This window comes from Eriocheir sinensis, chromosome 63 (assembly GCF_024679095.1).
Source record: "Eriocheir sinensis breed Jianghai 21 chromosome 63, ASM2467909v1, whole genome shotgun sequence".
Classification (NCBI taxonomy): domain Eukaryota; kingdom Metazoa; phylum Arthropoda; class Malacostraca; order Decapoda; family Varunidae; genus Eriocheir; species Eriocheir sinensis.
In genome coordinates this window covers 4350783-4371367 of record NC_066571.1, presented here as the reverse complement: position 1 = coordinate 4371367, position 20585 = coordinate 4350783, and the positions used below count along the sequence as shown (strand labels likewise).

The 20585-nt window shown below is 44.3% G+C and overlaps 1 protein-coding gene across 2 annotated transcripts in view; it reads left to right on the top strand.

The window, feature by feature from the left end:
* The first annotated feature begins 4495 nt into the window (after nt 1–4495).
* Nucleotides 4496–20585, top strand: part of LOC126986885 (sarcosine dehydrogenase, mitochondrial-like) — a 26309-nt gene continuing 10219 nt past the window's right edge. The window contains exons 1-4 of one of the 2 annotated variants that reach the window (XM_050843360.1): nt 4496–4888; nt 15244–15378; nt 17461–17611; nt 19898–20061. In XM_050843360.1, the coding sequence (XP_050699317.1) occupies nt 15259–15378; nt 17461–17611; nt 19898–20061 (435 nt within the window). In that variant the 5' untranslated portion in view covers nt 4496–4888; nt 15244–15258. Of the gene's footprint in view, nt 4889–15240; nt 15379–17460; nt 17612–19897; nt 20062–20585 lie in introns of both variants that reach the window. The other variant, XM_050843359.1, reaches the window with a different exon arrangement.

Here is a 20585-nt window from a genome sequence, read left to right as displayed (position 1 = left end):
GTTTCTGCATTGCTGTGTCAGCCTGGCAGAACACAAGCTGCACACCATCTGTAGACAGGGGAGTCTTATGCTATAACATAATATGTAGAAATGTCTGAGAAATTTACTTATTTTTCATTCACCACAAGTGAGATTTCATTATTTGGCAGAGTTTATAAATGTTTGTGGGTACCCTACTAATTGCGAGACACTGACTGTTTATTCCTGGGCAAGATATGATACTTATATAATATGGAGAGTGTAAGAGGTAGTCCCCCTCCTCGCCATCACTGCTTAGCTTCCCAAAGACATTGAAGATGTCACAATATATATATATATATATATATATATATATATATATATATATATATATATATATATATATATATATATATATATATATATATATATATATATTATTTGGAGGTACATTGCTTACCCTCCTGCATGAGTCAAATTCTCACACTCCTAAATGTTTTTGTTTTTTTTCTAATAAATAATCAAATACTTTTTTTACAACCAGAAATGATGTTAATTGGTTCACCAAAATCCTAACCCTCTTTATCAAGTCTTTGTGTCATTGGAAGCACTCATATATATCAGTTATTGTTTCACCAAAACATTCAATCTGTTTCTGCGCTTTTAAGCCTGATATCATATGTGAGTCATTACATATATTGAATGTTTCTGTTGTGGCGGTGGTAAGGTAATAGTAAAAATGGTTAGAAATACTTATAGATTTCCTTTAGTTTAGGATAAAATAGTTAGGTATAGTTTGAGGCAGGGCTGCAGGCAAAGTGTGTGTGTGTGTGTGTGTGTGTGATTCACCACTACCTGATCACGAGATGGACTCGTCATCCCCAACAAGTATCCTCCCGATTAGAGCAGGGCTCATTATAGTCGATCTGTCTGTGTGTGTGTGTGTGTGTGTGTGTGTGTGTAGGCAGAAAGATAGATTGATAGAGATATCCTTGAACAAGACGGAATGACGTATATTCAGAGTTGTCAGGTGTGTCCATCGATTAGGTTATTGTGCCCCAAAAAGCTTGAAATGTTCTTTCAATTATCGTAAATTACCGGTGCCTCTCTGAGACTTGTAACAATTAAATTTCAGTACAATAAGTGACATTGTTGTTAATTAAAATGTAGCTGGTCATTCTCGTTGTTTTATTTATTTGTAAACAAGAGAAAATAAATGCAGTGCGTAAGCATCACCAAAAATCGTTCTTACATGAAAGCCCTGCGAAATCAAGCAATTTTTTTTTCTTTTAAATTCTATTTACATTGAGTTACAATATTAGCTGATTATCTGCTTAGGGTGTATCAGTGTCGCCTTCGGCGAAATTTATCAAAAATATTAGGGCGTCAACATCTCGACAGAAAGCGCAGCCTCCATCGTTTGATATCCGTGTGCGACCTCAAATTGGCTTCCGTCCAATAGTGTTTCTTTCTTTCCTCAACTTCTGGCGTTAAACTCCATTATCTTTGACCTGCCCACACTCCTAGTAGCAACAGGCATCCACCCAAGGTCTTGGTTCATCTCACACAACAACCAGCAGTCAGTTGAGGGCGGAATATAATATGCTGAAAGCGGAAAGCGCTGACCTCACTGAAACACAAACACCTGGCCCAAGATCGATCTTGACTGGCCTTTTTAGTGGTGGGGGGTGGGGGTTGTCGAGATGCTTGACGCCCTAATGTTTTTGATAAATTTCGCCGAAGGCGACACTGATACACTCACGCCAGGTACTCAGTAAATATTGTAACATGAATAGATTTTTTTTTAAAAGTCCATTTCTGCTTGCTGTTGCAGGGTTTTCATGTAAGAACGATTTTTGATGAGAATATAAGCTTCTGCACGGCATTTATTTTCTCGTTTACAAATAAAATAAAATAAACGAGAATTATCAGCTACATTTTTTTTATTAACAACAGTGTCACTTATTGTACTGAAGTCTAATAATTACAAGTCTCAGAGAAACAGGTAATTTACGATATTTGAAAGAACATTTCAAGCTTTTTGGGGCACAATAACCTATTCGTTGGCGACACCCGCTGGGTGGCAACTCTGATTATACCCCATTGCGATAGGCGACCAGTGTCAGGGTTTTGGTGAAAACTTTGGCCAGCAGCAAAGGTGGATGGGATGGCTAGCAGAAGATACCTCTATGGAACAATGGTAGATGTTCCCAGGTCCCAGTCAGGTTATGTTAGGTTAGGGCGGGGCAGGATCCCATTGCTAAAATGCGTCCATAGGCATCAAACTTCGGCGGCCTCATGGATAAATGAAGTGCCGCCCTAGGATGGGGCAGACCATGGGACCCCTATAGACATATAGGTAAAAAAGTAAAGTTTGTGGCATGCGCTATAGCTGGGCGTGGCCGCGGTGCTGTCCCATTGGTCCTTGAGCCTACGATGGGCGGTGGCTGAGTGGTTAGCGTACCGGTCCCGCGTTCACCGCGTCCTGGATGATGCGGGTTCGAATCCGCCGCTACCACCTGCGATTTTTCAGTCACCTCCGAGTGTGAAAGAGGCCTTAAAGACTACCCATATGCTGTCCTGAAGACTACCTATCAACCCGAACTCTAGAAGAACTCTTCAAGTGAGTCAAGAATGAGTTCCGGGCGATAGCATGACCCAAGAATAGATGGCACCAATATAAATACTTACCTGCGCCATGACGGGCTTGGGCCAACCACCAGGCCCAACCAACAAAGCCAATCGGCGCTATAAGCCAAGACGTAAAAAAAAATATAAATAAATAAAAGACTACTTCGGGACACAGTCAGTCTGACATCCGGATTACTAGAGTTTACCTTGCTCAGGTTTCCCCAGGTAGGCCTACCCATTTATCAACCAGCCACAAGAGGAAGATGGACAGTTGGGTGAGCTGCCCGCCGACCGCCCAGACCGGAATTCGAACCGCACGGAATTGATTACTAAAATCTAAAACGTAGTCCTTTGGGAAAAGAACATAGATTTTCATGATTGGTTCTGCGTCAATTATGAGTACTTTTATAGTCCAACACTATAATAGTAGATGTGGGAGGAGGAGGAGGGAAAAAAATCCGTAGGAGGTCCAAGAGTGGAGACAGACAGCATTCAAATCACATGGAGGAAGATATGCGACTGTCCAATCGACGCCAAGCTTGCCTGGACGATACTCGCTTCCCTATACTTAATCACTACCTCCCCCTTGCGTGTGTACCTTGACTGCCACACTCCTCCTCCTCCTCCTCCTCCTCCTTCCTGATGTTGGGGCTGGGCTAGAATTAACCAGTTTCAGGCGGTTTTCGTCAGAGGTTACTAAGGTCGCCTGCTTTGCTGTCGGTATCTGGCGTTCAAGTGGTTCATATCACTGCCCATAAACCTGCCGTACTGTGTCGTCACACTTGTTGTCCTCGTCTCGTCGGTCGTCGTCGTCGTTAATGTAACCTTGCCTAAAACACCGGCGTCAACATTTATGGATTTTTCTTCAGTACACTCGTGCATATGTCAACCTCCGAGAGTTCGTTTACTCACCACAGCTCTCTCTCTCTCTCTCTCTCTCTCTCTCTCTCTCTCTCTCTCTTGTTTTGCAACATATAAGTTCTGTTGGGCAAGTTACGGATCGCGTCATTACATTGCGATGTTCGTCCGTGAAGTGATAAGCGAGCAAAACAAAATCAGGAAAGAAGTCAAAATAAATCTATGTAAGCGTCTTGGATTGGGTCAGACTCCTAGCCGTTAGTCTGAATAGTAACTATTATTATTATTATTATTGTTATCATTATTATTATTATCAACATCATTATTCGATTTTCAAAAAGATTACTTTGCCCCTCTGACTCACATGACGTGCCATAGTCAGGCTTCTGAGATTTCCGACGTCTATACCAACGTTTCTCAGACTATAAATATAATGTTGAGATCACTACAGGTTGCCATAAAAAATACTTAGCCTTGTAGAAGTGTATCATCTGTATCCCAGTAGCCAGATGTACGGGCTTGCTGCATGTCTATGGTCTCTGAAATTCTACCGAATCAATCACAAACCTTACACCCCAAAAATTGTTAATAGCCTCTTTTTTTTTCTTGAAGCTGGCAATAGATGACTTAAAATCTGCAGAAGCTGACTTTTATTTATGATTTTTATGAAAGATGCAAAGGAATAACTACGCGTTTTGTATGTGTATTTTTTTTTTCTTTTTTTTCGGTGTAGCCTCTATTCTGTATAACAATCTTTTTCATGTTAATTATACCTTTTTTTTTTTTTGTGTGTGTGTGTGTGTATGTGAGTGTGTGGTCATCACTTTCTAGGTTAATGCATAAGAATATTACTAAGAGAGATGCGAAGTTAAGTTCAGAAATGGACTAGAAGAGCTTTCGTGGGAATCCCTTAGTCTGTAAATACCTGGCTGGGGATTCTTTTGATGACGATGTGTGTGTATGTGTGTGTGTGTGACCATGTGTGTGTGTGTGTGTGTGTTCGAGATAGCCACCCAGCCAACCAGCAAACAGAGAGGTGGGGGCGTATTGTGTCACGTCTCTTCACCTCAACTCTCGTAAGAAGAAACAATTTAGGTTGTCAACACTTCCTTTATTTTCACGCGGTGCTTTGACACGCATGGCAAATTTACCGAACAGGTGAGCCGGCAATACCATAAGCTCAGAAAGACACTCAAGTAAATAAAAAAATGGAGGGCGGGTTGCATAAGCACACCTGTGGGTCGTGGGGAGCAGCAAGATTGGCGACTGCGCCACACCGCCACACCGCCCGACCACCCCCGCCACACCGAACTCGCCTGACGCTGCTCCTACTAAGAATTCGGCAGTCTTTCAAGAGGAAGAGAAGAGGTTGCATGTGCTATAGACTTCTGCTGATCGCTCACCTGCTTCCCTCTCCCTCCATCCCTGCAGTAAAGTTAAGGTATTATAGTCAAGGGTGTGTATGGACAGTGTGCGCTTTTAAATGCACTGGTCACTCGCCTTCCCTTACTCTACGCATCTTTGTTGTTGTTTAAGTGTGTGGGGATACTGCGTGCCTTTCATAACACACATAACGGTTGTTCGTGCAAGTAAGTTGAATTGCGTTTGTTCAGGTTAAAACAGTCTGGGAGATAGTTGTGTTTCGAATCCAATGTTTATCATCATTTTTATTGTTATTCTTTTGGTGCTGTATGTTCTTATCTGATGGTCTCCGCTCGTGTGTTTTTATCTGTATGTTTACCTAGTTTAGTACACTGAATCAGTCTCGTGTTGTTCTGTCTCGATATCTGGTAACACACACACACACGGGAATCTGACTGCCTACAGATGCCAACTCTGCTCAAAGTAGCACAACACAGCGTCCACACTCGCTGCCTGTCAGTGTAAATGCGGTGGTGGTGGTGGTGGTGTGTGTGTGTGTGTGTGTGGGGAGGGGGGGTGGGATGAGGTAACGATTAGGTAACGGCAGGCGAACTTTAGGGGGAACAGGATGAGAAAGCTTATTGCCTGAGAACCTCGGGGGAAGGGTAGGGATTTCCATATTTGTGTTTGTTTTTCTCTTAGCAAGGGCGTGGGTCAATACTGAGGTTATGATAGAATGCAGAAGTATCACCATTACTAGAGTCCTATAGTCTACTCTGGCTTACCATTTTCTTTATTAATTGACCTTTTCCCAGCCCCCAAAACCCATGGAGGGCGGGGGGCTAATTCGTCCTGTAAACTTCTCGTTGGTGAGCCCTGTTCTCTGGTCCTTTTGTTTATTATTGAACACATTTGGTTTTTTGTTCAGTCAATAACTTCATAAACGCAAGGGGGCGTGGAGGGAAGGACCAGCTCCTATTCAAGGTTAAGGACTTGTGTCTAGAATCATTGAGTGGCTTTGTCCTAAGATGACATTGCAATAATCAGGATAACACATCGACGAGGCAGAGAAACGAAAGAATTAGTGACCAATCAAGGAGGCAAAAGTAACGGTTTAGACCTTAGAGGACGGAGCACGGGCAGGGGACGAAAGCAAGATGAACACACACACACACACACACACACACACACACACACACATAAGTACAACGTGACAATCTTAATAACAAAAATGCAGTTTCCAAGAAGCGAGCAGTCGGTGGAAGCAGATATACTGTTTAGTGGGAAGCGGTTTGGGGGACGTTGTAATATTCAGTCGAGATGAAATATACTCGGTGAAGGGATACGATAGTGATGGATAAATGAAATGGGTTGTGACTCGAGTTATTGTATGGACGTAAAGTATTGAAAGTATACTCCCAATTCGTGTGGAGAGTTAAAGTACTGGGACAAAATTCAATATTCTTAAATCAGGCTCCCATTGCGACTATTTACTAGGCCACAGAGAAGATTAACCAAGACAGTTGGGAACAGGCTAGGAAGGCGGGTGTTGCCGGGAGAGAGTTGTGACCATGCAGGTGATCCGTGCACAGTTACATAGTTGCCAGGCGGTTAGTGGACTCGCGAGACTACAAAGGGACACGCGGGCGCCTCCATGAGAATCCGAAGCCCCCCAGGTGACGCCCACTAGCCATGCCCTAATACCCACCTATGGTATGATCTTAGTGCAGCAGCAACAAGCCCCGCCTCCTCCTCTTCCCCTTCCTCTTCCTCTTCCTCTTCTTCCTCGTCCTCCTCCCCTCCAGTATTGTCTTCTCTCACACAGCAGCCCCTCCCATCCTCCTCCTCCTCCTCCTCGACCATCTCCGCTCTCCCCGCTACCCACCCCTCCTTCTCCTCTTCTTCCTCCTCTTCCTCCTCCTCCTCCTCGCCTTCCTCTTCCGTCCCTCTCTCCCTCTCCCGCCCACCCTCCTCCTCCTCCTCTCCCTCTTTCTCCTCCATGTTCTCCGCCTCTTCGCTCGTCCCTCCCTCCCACACCTGTCCTTCACCTTCCCTTTCCCCCTCTTCCTCCTCCCTCTCCTCGTCCGTTCCTCCCTCCCCCACCTCACTCTTCCTTTCACCTCCTCCTCCTTCCTCCTCCTCCTCCTCCTCCTCCTCCCCCTCCCCCTCCTCCGCCTCCAATGCCTCGCCTTCCTTCCGTCCCCTCCCCTCTTCCCGCCCACTCTCCTCCTCCTCCTCTCCCTCTTTCTCCTTGTCCTCCGCCTCCTCGCTCGTCCCTCCCTCCAACACCTGTCCCTTACCTTCCCTTTCCCCCTCTTCCTCCTCCCTCTCCTCGTCCGTTCCTCCCTCCACCACCTCACCCTCCCTTTCTCCTACTCCTTCTTCCTCCTCCTCCTCCTCCACCTCCACCTCCACCTCCACCTCCTCCTCCTCCTCCTCCTCCTTTCCACCTTCCACCTCTTCCACAATTTCTCCACGTTCTTCACAGCAGGTCCCTTCCCGCTCTCCCCTCCCCCCTTCACCCACCCCTCCTGACCCCTCTTCCGACCGTCGGGTTCTTGTTGTTGGTGATAGTCAGGTTCGTTATGGTGACAGGTATTTTTGCTCCAAGGATAAGAACAGGACGAGGGTGTGTTTCCCAGGGGCAGGGGTGGGCCATATATCAGACAGGATTGAGGCGTGTATGGCAAGCGAGGGATCGAACCCCATTGTCTTTCTCAGCTGTGGCGGAAACGACGTTTCTCGTGTTCCAAGCGAGGACCTTCTCAGGCGTTTTAGAGAATTGTTAGGCAGGATACGTGACGCTGGTGGGTCGCCAGTAGTGTGTGGCGTCCTGCCAAGGAGGGGCGTTGGCGATGGATGGCTGTCCAGGGCGATAGCAGTGAACAGTAGACTTGCTGAGCACTGTGGGCGCAATGGGTGGCTGTTCGTCGACAATTGGGACCTCTTCTTTGGCAACGACGCCCTCTACGCCCGTGACGGGATACACTTGACGTTCAAGGGTGTTGAGGCTCTCTCAGACTCCCTTGAGCGAGCACTTGGTACCCTGAGGGATTTTTTAGTATAGGCGAGGGGGGGAGGAGTAATGGGAGCAATGGGAGGAGTAATGGGAGGGGACATCTAGCTCATAATATAACCAGGCAGCTTAGAAGTAATTCTAGGGGAGTAACAGAGGACGGGCTAAGAATCTTCTATACTAACAGCAGGAGCCTCAGAAACAAGATAGACTTACTAAGGGGTGAAGCTTGTTCAGAAAATTTTGACATAATAGCGATCACTGAGACATGGATAGACACTGCTAATATAAATTTTAGATCAGAATTTGAAATAACGGGTTATCAGATGTTTCACAAAGACAGAAGGGGCAGAAAAGGAGGTGGAGTTGCGCTATATGTTAAAGACTCACTTAAATGTTTAGTTAACAATTCAGTCAAAACTAACATGGATTCAGAATCAGTTTGGGTGGACGTTTACAAAGGGAAAGAAAAGCTAACTAGGAGTTATGTACAGGCCACCCAACCTTAACAGGCAGGACACGAGTATATTACTACAGGAGACTGGCAGGGCGAGTATGAGTAGAAATGTCTGCGTAATGGGGGACTTTAATTATAGGAATATAGACTGGGAAGACCTAGTGGGTGACCTGGAAGCCGAGGACTTTCTTGAAGTTATACAAGATAATTTCCTTAAGCAGGTAGTTACTGAGCCTACCAGAGGAGATAACATATTAGACTTAGTCCTAACCAATAATGGGAACTTGCTACGTGAGTTGGAGGTGGGCGGAGAGTTAGGAAATAGTGACCACAGAACGGTTCGTTTTAGCTTAGACTGGGTGGTAACCCGCGAACCAAACCCAGTGTTAGTGCCAGATTTCAGAAGAGCAAATTACGAGGGGCTTCGAAGACATCTTGAAGGGGTAAACTGGGATAATTTAGGGATTCATGAGGGCCAGAACTGCGGATTGGAGAGCCAGGAGAACCAGGTAGAAATGTCTTACAATAACTTAGTTAGAGTAATAGTAGAGGGGCAAGGACAGCATATACCAAAGCGAACACTTAGAAAAGAAGACAATGATCCTAAGTGGATGACTCGTGGACTAAAACACGAGATTGGGTTAAAGAAGGGAATTTATCAGAAAATAAAGAATGGTGAAACACATCTCAGGGGCCGGTACGTCGAACTATCTAGATTAGTTAAGAAAAACACCAGGATAGCAAAAAGGAACTATGAGATCAAAGTAGCAAATGAGGCGAAAAGTAATCCTAAGGGCTTCTTTCAGATGTAAAGAACAAAAACAAGGGAGAAAATTGGACCGCTGAAAACAAACACAGGGGAGCTAGAAGAAAATTACGAAAATATGAGCACATTGTTGAACGACTACTTCCTTTCAGTATTCACACAGGAGGATCGAGCGACTATACCGGAAAGAGTTCAGGTGTACGAGGGCGGGGATGGCGACAAATTGAGGGATATAATCATTACCAGGCAAGTAGTTCAGGATGAGATAGATAAGCTTAAGAAGAACAAGTCGCCAGGTCCTGACGGGATATTTCCGAGGGTATTAAAGGAATTAGGTGATGTACTCAGTGACCCACTAACCGACATCTTTAAGATGTCGGTAAATACTGGCTATGTGCCGAGCCTATGGAAAGTAGCTAATGTGACGCCGATTTTTAAAAAGGGGGACAGGTTAGTTGCTTCAAACTATCGCCCAATTAGCTTAACATCGGTTATAGGCAAGATGCTGGAGTCCAAAATAGTCAGGAACATTCGGGAGCATTTAGAGAAACATAGCTTAATTCACGACTCGCAGCATGGGTTCACAAAAGGTAGGTCATGCCTCACCAATCTCTTGTCCTTCTACAATAAGGTATTTGAGGCGGTTGACAGAGATGAAAATTATGATGTAATCTATCTTGATTTTAGTAAAGCGTTTGACAAAGTTCCTCACCAACGACTGTTGCTTAAATTACAGGCTCACGGAGTAGAGGGTAAAGTTTTGAACTGGGTCAACGTGGCTTAGCAATAGGAAGCAAAGAGTGCAAATCAATGGTAAAAGATCTGACTGGGGATGTGTTACGAGTGGGGTCCCACAAGGTTCGGTATTAGGTCCACTTTTGTTTATTATTTATATCATTGACTTAGATACAGGAATTAGTAGTGATGTTAGTAAATTTGCAGATGATACCAAGATCGGTAGAGTAATTGAGTCGGATCGGGACGCTAGTATTCTCCAAGGTGAACTCAACAGATTGTATGACTGGGCGGATAAATTGCAGATGGAGTTCAATGTAGGGAAGTGCAGTATTCTGAGTGTAGGTAGGAACAACCCCTCACATAACTATTGCTTAAATGACACTCATAAGCAGGTCTGGGTGCGAGAGGGATTTAGGGGTCTTAGTGAGCTCTGATCTCCGTCCTAGGGTACAATGCATTCAAGCTAGAAATCGAGCTAATAGGGTACTGGGATTTATTTCAAGGAGCGTAAGCAACAGAAGCCCCGAAGTCTTCCTCAAACTATATTTAGCATTGGTTAGACCTCATCTTGACTATGCGGTTCAGTTCTGGTCACCTTACTATAGAATGGATTTCAAAATGTTAGAATCGGTGCAGAGTAGGATGACTAAGATGATTCAGGGGTTGAGAAACTTGCCATACGAGGAAAGACTCAAACAGTTAAACTTGCATTCTCTAGAAAGGCGAAGGGTGCGTGGAGACATGATCGAGGTTTATAAATGGTTTATAAGGGAGACATTCATAAGGTTTTGTTGGTAAGAGAACCGGGTAGGACACGAAGTAATGGGTTTAAACTGGATAAATTCAGATTCAATAGGGACATAGGAAAAAAATTGGTTTACTAACAGGGTGGTGGATGAGTGGAATAGGCTTAGCAGTCATGTGGTGAGTGCCAATACAATTGTCACATTCAAAAATAGACTAGATAAATTCATGGACAGCGATATTAGGTGGGGTTAGATAATGGGAGCTTAGGGTCAAAGGAGCTGCCTCGTACAGGCCTACCGGCCTCTTGTAGACTCCTGCGTTCTTATGTTCTTATGTTCTTAGGATTATGCCCTTGCGACCTTCTGTGTGGGATCATAATAAATTTGAGCTCCACATGCGTAGTGCCCGCCCCCTCCCATACTCAGCTGTGTCGCTTCCCCCCCCATTGGTAGGGGTGGGCAGGTACCGGTACCAGTACCGGTACTAACGGTACCATCTAAACGGTATGGTACCGGTACCAGATTGCTCGGTACCGGTACCAGTTGCTCGGATTTATTTATTGGATTTATTGATAATTCTTCATGTCCGATTTTTTTTTTAGGTTGCTAATAAATATTGTTATTGTTATTAGACTATGATCAAGTACATCCATAATAACTATACATGCTATTTTTTTATCGAAAAAATAAATATTCACTTCATTCAGAGAGAGAGAGAGAGAGAGAGAGAGAGAGAGAGAGAGAGAGAGAGATCACCACTCAGTGAGTGGATATCTCGGTGATATGGGTACTCGACTACTCGATCATAGTCTAATAACAATAAAAATATTTATTAGCAACCTAAAAAAGAAAAAGAATCGGACATGAAGAATTATCCAGTAACTCCAATAAATAAATAAAATAATAAAATAATGGACACGGGAGCTGTGATGGAAACGTAGAGCAGGACAAAATGGTGGGAACTTGGGGAGACGGTCAGCGGGGCAGTGACTCAGCGTCTACACACAGGCCCCATACCACATGGAGGCGGGCGAGCGCCGAGCGTCACTAAATCCAAACGGTACCGGTACTAGCGGCAATGCGCAGTGCCGAGTGATCATTAAGCTTCCCGGAACCCAAGTGATCATGAGGCTTCGCGGTACCAGGTTCCGGTACCGGGTACCGCGAGGAATCGATTCTTCGCGGTACCAGGTACCGGTACCTGGTATCGGTACCTTGTATCGGTACCTGGTACCGCGAAGCCTCATGATCACTTGGGTGCCGGGAAGCGTCATGATCACTCGGCACTGCGCATTGCCGCTAGTACCGGTACCGTTTGGACCTTAGTGACGCTCGGCGCTCGCCCGCCTCCATGTGGTATGGGCCCGTGTGTAGACGCTGAGTCACTGCCCCGCTGACCGTCTCCCCAAGTTCCCACCATTTTGTCTTGCTTTCCGTTTCCATCACAGCTCCCGTGTCCATTATTTTATTATTTTATTTATTTATTGGAGTTACTGGATAATTCTTTAAATCCGATTCTTTTTCTTTTTTAGGTTGCTAATAAATATTGTTATTGTTATTAGACTATGATCGGGTACATCCATAATAACTATACATGCTATTTTTTTATCGAAAAAATAAATATTCACTTCATTCAGAGAGAGAGAGAGAGAGAGAGAGAGAGAGAGAGAGAGAGAGAGAGAGAGAGAGAGATTTACATAGATTTACATAGAAAATCAGACCACACAGACCCCATGGTCCAGACTAGGTGGTCTGTCCTTAAACCTAAGTGATTTTACATTAATCAGAAGGCTCCTAAACGTTGCATTTCTACTCTAGTTGACATTAAGTTGAAGGAGAGAGAGAGAGAGAGAGAGAGTTTTCTTTACAGGAAATTTATTTGGGAATTTCATCAGAAGTCATTAAGAAAAAAAAAACTCCTTCGGGTACCGGTACCGGTACCGGTACTAACGGTAATTGAGTTTTCGGTACCGGTACTATCGGTACTCAAATTAACGGTACTTGCCCATCCCTGCTCATTGGTACATATTGGCCCATGCAGAACCTGTCTGGTAAGCCGCAAGATGCTCGAGAGAGAGAGAGAGAGAGAGAGAGAGAGAGAGAGAGAGAGAGAGAGAGAGAGAGAGAGAGAGAGAGAGAGAGAGAGAGAGAGAGAGATTTGCATAAATATACGTAGATAGGCAGACCACACAGACCCTATGGTCCTTAAACCTAAGCGAAATTATACGAGTATTAAAATCGAGTACCACCAAGACTTTGCATTTCTACATTTCTCAATATTAAGGTGAAAGAAGTATTGGTCGAGCTTGTTTGTAAATGCGTCAATCGTGTTGCACTAGAGAGAGAGAGAGAGAGAGAGAGAGAGAGAGAGAGAGAGAGAGAGAGAGTGTATACTGGAATATGAAGGGCTCCGGACCCTTATGATACATTCTTGTGTGTCGCGTGTGTAAAGTATATTCCGAGGCCTGAGGTTTGGGAGGGGGGGGGGCAGCCACATTCCTTGGCCATGTTTGTACGATCGATGGGAAGTTACTAGTTTGTTGACCTTACGTAGATACGGTAGTGCTGGATATGAACGAGGAAGAAAACATCACACACACACACACACACACACACACACACACACACACACACACACACACACACATGACCTTCTCGCCCTCCCCCACACTTAAACAATTCATGACTTCCCCATACACCGCTGAGAGGGAGAGTAAGGGCTAAATGTACAGAAATAGATAGGTGGATCGATCGACAGATAGATAGATAGATATTAAGAAACAAGAATAAAGGAATGAAAATAAGGGATATACTAACAGGCAAAAATATTAAGAAATGGCTCACGAAATACGGAAAGAAAATTGGATAGAGAAACAGACTGGAATGGAAATGTCAAGTTACTTAATGGAGAGAGAGAGAGAGAGAGAGAGAGAGAGAGAGAGAGAGAGAGAGAGAGAGAGAGAGAGAGATAATCGAGCTGTTTGTCTCTAAGCCGGCCAGTTCTCGCGCACTGACTCTCTTAAAGAAAAAAATCAATTGCCCGATATGCAATAACCTAAATCAATCCCCTCCCCCACTTTTCCCCCCTTCCCCTCCGTTCCCTCCCCCTCCCCATCTTCCCTTATCGCGGGAGAATGAAAGGAGGGGGGGGGGCGGGGACGAGGGGGATAGATAATGCTTGTCGATAAGAGGATCACCTGTTCAGAGACCCGCCAGGTGATCTGCTTTTGACCGGTGATGATAAGGACAGGTACTATACGAGTACATGATGATGGAATAGAAAATGATAAATGATAAAAGATTCACCACGGCCTGATCACGAGTTGGAGTCGCTTTCGCCAGCAGGTACCCTTCCGACATGAGTAAGTGCATGCTCATTATCGTCGATCTCTGGGTACTGCCAGGACTTCACACACCACACACCCCATCCCCCTTGCTCAAGGGGGGACAGTAACCACTCCTAGTCAACGGAAAGAATCCGGCCTGAGCGGGGCTCGAACCGCCGCCTGTTTGGCCGTGAAGCATTGCAGCGCGGCGCTCTAACCGTTTGAGCTACCGGAGTGTGTGTGTGTGTGTGTGTGTGTGTGTGTGTGTGTTTGAGAGAGAGAGAGAGAGAGAGAGAGAGAGAGAGAGAGAGAGAGAGAGAGAGAGAGAGATGATGTTCCTCCTCAGGTGCTCAGTTCATATGCGAAAGGTGTTAGTTGATGAGAGGTGGGTCATATGTGTTCATGTGTATGTGTGTGTGTGTGTGTGTGTGTGTGTGTGTGTGTGTGTGTTTGATTTAGAACATTTGAGGGAGAGACACAGAGAGAGAGAGAGAGAGAGAGAGAGAGAGAGAGAGAGAGAGAGAGAGAGAGAGATGATGTTCCTCCTCAGGTGCTCAGTTCATATGCGAAAGGTGTTAGTTGATGAGAGGTGGGTCATATGTGTTCATGTGTATGTGTGTGTGTGTGTGTGTGTGTGTGTGTGAATGTCGGAAATTCGCTTTTGTTCTATGGGAACTTAAATATAAGAAAGCAACAGGATATCCGTAATAGTGTGTGTGTGTGTGTGTGTGTGTGTGTGTGTGTGTGTGTGTGTGTGTGTGTGTGTGTGTGTGTGTGAATATCGGAAATTCGCTTTTGTTCTATGGGAACTTAAATATAAGAAAGCAACAGGATATCCGTAATAACGTGTGTGTGTGTGTGTGTGTGTGTGTGTGTGCGCGCACGCAATTCACCACGACCTGATCACGAGTTGGACTCGTAATTGCCAGCAAGTACCCTCCCGACAGAAGCATCATGCTCATGCTAATTTTAGCCGATCTGTAGGCACCAGGATCCTGGTAGGTACTGCCAAGGCCTCACACCACACACCCCCTGCTCAAGGGCGGACAGTAACCACTCTTTGTCAGCTGGAAGATTCCTGCCTGAGCGGGGCTCAGACCGCCGCCTGAAAGACCGTGAAGCCTGACAACGCTGTGCTCTAACCGACTGAGCTACGGATCGGTGTGTGTGTGTGTGTGTGTGTGTGTGTGTGTGTGTGTGTGTGTGTGTGAGAGAGAGAGAGAGAGAGAGAGAGAGAGAGAGAGAGAGAGAGAGAGAGGATATCACATCTAACCCATCTAGACTAACTTAACCTAGCACCAACATGACCTATAACAGCCAATCTAAACTAGTAACCTACCACTCACTTGACCTAACATTAACAACTAGTCTTCCCCCCCAAGCAGCCAAGCCGGGGCAGGATGGCGGCTCCCCTTGGACGGTGTGGGCGTGTGCTGGCGCCCGTGAGTGGCCTGCGGAGGGGCGTGAGGGCGTGCACCGGTGGAGTGGTTGAGGGCGTGCCGTACAAGACCACTATGAAGGTAAGATGGAGGAGGAAGAGGAAGAGGAACAGGAGGAGGAAGAAAATTGTTGGAAATAGTATATAGTAGTAGACTAGTAGTAAAAGTAGTAGTGGTAGAAGTAGTAGTAATAATAGTAATAGGAGGAGGAGGAGGAGGAGAAGAGCTGGGACGGTGGACACGCGAGACATGGATAAGGAAGATTCAGACATGAGGAGGAGGAGGTGAAGAGGGATGGGAGAGGAAGAGGAGGAGGAGGAAAGGTAGAAGAGGAATACGTATAACTTAAGAATCAAGGAGGAGAAAGTAAAAATATAAAGAATGATAAGACGAGAAGGAAGAGGAGGAGGAGGAGGAACAAAGGAAGAACAAACAACAGCAGACCTGCTGGTCCTTACGAGGCTGTTTGTGACAAGCTACACTAACTATCTAATCAAAGGTGGAAGATAAAGGACAGCAAAGGCGAAGGCTCCTCCCCACCCCCCCAATCCCTCCAGCCAAAGCTGGCAGGAAAGGAAAACGAACCATGCAGCATGAAAAAACTGCATGAAAATTATGTAGGAAAGAGGAAAGAACTACCATTAATGCTATCACTAACCGGGCGATAAAAACGAACAAGGACACCAGTATTCGAAAGAATTTAACGTTATTACGACAATGAGTAATATCTTATTTGCTGGTTGGATTCAAAATACTTGTCTAATCTATTCTTGAAGGCCGTATCTGTTGTACTATCAATGACATCACAGGGTAGAGAATTCCAAACATTAACGACTCGATTGAAGAATAAGTGTTTGGCTTCGTGCGACGATAATCTTTTACTACTTATCTTGAAATTGTTATTTCTTCTTGTTCTATTTGATCGATCAATTGTAAAGTAATGTTCCGCATTAATATCACTGACTCCTTTAAACATTTTAAACACTTTTATTAGATCACCTCGCATTCTTCGTTTTGATAGACTGAATAAATTTACTTCTTTAAGCCTTTGTTCATAAGATAAATTTCTCAACCTAGGAATAATTTTTGTTACTCTCCGTTGAACCCGTTCTAACTTTTCTACGTCTTTTCTGTCCAAAACTGTACACAGTACTCTAGATCGGGTCGAACCAGCGAATTATACAGTTCTAATATTACTTTTTCCAATTTATTATTAAAGACTCGTCCGATGAAGCCAACCAATATGTTTGCGGTTTTAACTACCTCTGAACAATGCTGACCGGGCTTTAAATCGCTTGATACAGTAATTCCAAGATCCTTTTCTTTACTTACTGCAGAAAGTTGTTGGCCATTCATTACGTACTGAACGCGATTGTTATTGTTTCCGATGTGTAACACTTTACATTTGTCAACGTTAAATTTCATTTGCCATTGATTGGCCCAACGTGCAAGTCGATCTAGATCTGATTGTAATGCTTCTTCGTCGAGTGTCGCAGTTACCTTACTAGCGATTTTTTGTGTCATCATGAGGAGGAGGAGGAGGAGGAGGAGGACTAAGCATCATTTTAAAAGTCCAAGGCGAAAAACAAGTCCCTGAGAACGATGAACAACAGGAAGGCAAACAGACAGTCCATGTATGCACGATTCCTTGCAAGTCAGCTCGTTCGTGAAAACACACACACACACACACACACACACACACACACACACACACATACACATTATAAACTTAGTATATTGTGTTTACAATCGTGCTAAATACAAACCTAAGCTGAATAAAAGAGAAGAGGGAGGAAAGTAAAACATGGAGGAGGAGGAGGAGGAGGAGGAGGAGGAATAAGACGAAGAGGTAGGAAAGGGGTAGGAGGAAGATAAAAAAAAAGCACGTCACATTAAAATCAGCATCAAAGCTCTATATCTTGCAGGACGAAGAGGAGGAATAAGTCGAAGAGGGAGAAAAGGAGTATAAGAGGAAAGAAGGCAAATAAATAAAAAAACACTCTACATTAATTAAAATCAGCATCAAAACTCTATATCTTGCAGGACGAAGAGGAGGAATAAGACGAAGAGGGAGAAAAGGAATATAAGAGGAAAGAAGGCAAATAAAAAAATAGAAAATCACTCTACGTTAATTAAAATCAGCATCAAAACATTATCTTGCAGGAACAGAGGGTGTCGGGGTCAGCCAGCGTGCCCGAGTATGCTGACGTGGTGGTGATCGGGGGCGGGTCCCTCGGCTGCAACACTCTCTACCACCTGGCCAAGCTGGGCGCCACCAATACTGTGTTGCTGGAGTCCCACAGGCTGACGGCAGGTGTGTTTCTGTGAATGGGTGTTGTTCTTACAGATTTGTTTTTCTTTCCTGTATTTGTGTTTTACAGGAATGATTACCGTAAAATCCGATAATCCGGCGTCCAGTTCTTCCGAAATCCCGATGGTTCAGAATTTTCAGCCGAGTCAATTTTATAATTTTTTAGATAAAGCAAGAAAAATTATGCAGGGAAGAAAAAAAAATACTGAAAAATAGACGAAAGCAGAGGAGCACCGAACTGCCAAATTCCGCACCCGCGCCAACACTCGTGAGTCACCCAGTTCACCGCGTGTTACCTGGTTGTCCGTTACATTGTTATCTCACGAATTCGTTTGGTTTTATCTGTATTCTTCCACCATAATGACTCCTACTACACCACCTTTTACGAGGAAGAAGAGGAGGCATAATACCAAAAATAATGACAAAAAGAGAATGGCGAACATTTTCGGCGTCATCAGCCCCGCCAACACGTCATCTGTTTGTTTAGTGTATCAGCTAAGCAGCAGCACCTGCTGTTGCTCGTAATTGTGTTTAAGATCGTTTTCATTACCCGTTTCATGTTTTATCACCTATTTTTTATAGAAAGAAGTATTCATTAATAGATAATGTGCATTCTAAATGTTTAAGCCCCTTGAGTCGAAAAACAAATGGACGGACACTTCGGCACGGCCGCCGACAGAGCTTCTTTTGTTTAACATGTAATGCAAGTCTTCAAATAACTTGTAGTTAACTTGAGATGTAATGCCTGATGTGCCGTACAGAGAGTTTTAATAGTCTCTGGCAGGTATAGTGAATATTGGCGATTGCCAGACCGAGTATTGTAAACGTCTGGGCACCGTATATTTTGAATATTTTAAGGTGTCCTGGTAATCCGGAAAATTTGATAATCCAGAAGGTCCATGACTCCTTGTATTCCTGGAATACCTTATATTCAGGATTAAAGATTTTTTTACTGTGTATGTATATGTAGTGTGTGTGTGTGTGTGTGTGTGTGTGTGTGTGTGTGTCATGACTAGGCAGTAGGAATACTTTATAATGACCACCCTGTTAATTACCAAGAACAGGGCAGGACCAGAAAACTCGCTTGCGACACTCCACGTCACACCGATTCTTCTTTTCCTTCTTGCTTATTACTGAACTGTTCCAATATATATTTGAGAGAGAGAGAGAGAGAGAGAGAGAGAGAGAGAGAGAGAGAGAGAGAGAGAGAGAGAGAGAGAGAGACTGATAGCGGCAATGATATAATTTTCGTCTTCTCTTACGGCTGAAGGCGCGCATCTTATCTTTACTTCGAAATTATTTTTACCGATATTACTGAACATTGATTATCATAATGTCGCCACTCAAAATTACACTAATCCGTGCGTATAATAATTCAGTTGCAGTGCGTATATTATATGAACCAAAATTATCACAACCTGTTCATATTTTGCATTTTCACTGGGGTTGTGGAGATGGCGGCGATAGGGTATGTCTATGTATGTATGTATGCATGAAGTTCTTCCCTTGGTATAGATGCGGATTTTATTTTATTTATTTATTTATTTTTTTACAACAAAGGAGACAGCTCAAGGGCACAAAAAAAGTAAACAATAATAAATAAAAAAAACGCTACTCGCTGCTCACAAAAAGAATCCAAAGAGGTTTTACGTCCGCGAGTGAGTCGACTATACGAAGGTGCTCAATAAATTAACCAGGCTCCCATTACGACTATTTTCTAAGGTCTCGGAAGATTCACCGGGTTTTCAAGGGTCATTTTCGCTTTCTTGGTACAACATTAATCTTTTAAGAGCAGCGAGTAGCGGGCTTTTTTTTTTATTATTGTTTCCTTTTTTGTGCCCTTGAGCTGTTTCCTTTGTTGTAAAAAAAAAAAAATCGTGCAAACCTATCACTAGGATCACAAAACAGTTGATGATTATCCCAGCAACAACAAAAGACTTTTCAATTTAAACAGACGAACTAAGGCGCCGAGACGTTTAAGAATAACAAGCTTGAGGGTCGGTATTTATAGGTGCTTCCGAAAAGGAGATCAATCAGTTTTTCAAGAGTATTTTTTTTCATGTTCATGGTGCAGAAGGGTCATCGGTATTTTTAGGTGCTTCCGAAAAGGAGATCAATCAGGTTTTCAAGAGTATTTTTCCACGTTCATGGTACAGAAGGGTCAAAGTACCACCAGGGTTATAAGACTACCCATGGAAATGCCCAAAACGCCCACGAAAACCTTGCGAAATATGTGAGCTTGGGCGCCGAAATGTTTAAGAATATGACCCTAAGGTTCACCCCCCATAGGCACCACCTGGCACACCGCGGGTTTGTTGTGGCGTCTGCGGCCCAGCGACACGGAGATCGCGCTCATCAACACGACGAGGGAGATGCTGCGGCGCCTGGAGGACGAAACCGGCGTCAACCCCGGCTGGATCAACAACGGGGGTCTCTTCATCGCCTCCAGTAAGGTGCGGCGCTCGGCTGTCTTGAATCTGTGATGGCTGTACACACACACACACACACACACACACACACACACACACACATCTTCCACCTTCCATTGATGTATATTTTCAGCTCTAGGGCTGCCTGGTACTTCATCCAATAAACCGTTTATTATTATTATTTATTATTACACACACACACACACACACACACACACACACACACACACACACACACACACACACACACACACACACACACACACACACTTGTACGTATTGACTCAAACGTAAATGTAAACGGCCTCGTAAAATTTGATCCTGTTCCGGTTGCCAATTTTTTTTTTTTTTTTTTTTTTTTTTTTTTTCCGTAGTTGACCTTCACTCCACACCCTCCCGCTACCCAATCAGACGCCAATCTTCGCAAGTGGGTAGTGACGTCACCGGCGGGATATGTATATGTTTGCATGCGGAAAATAGAAGCTTTGTTCATGGAGTGCTTTCTCGTTTTCACCATGACAAGAAATCCATTTACATTCAACGTTGCA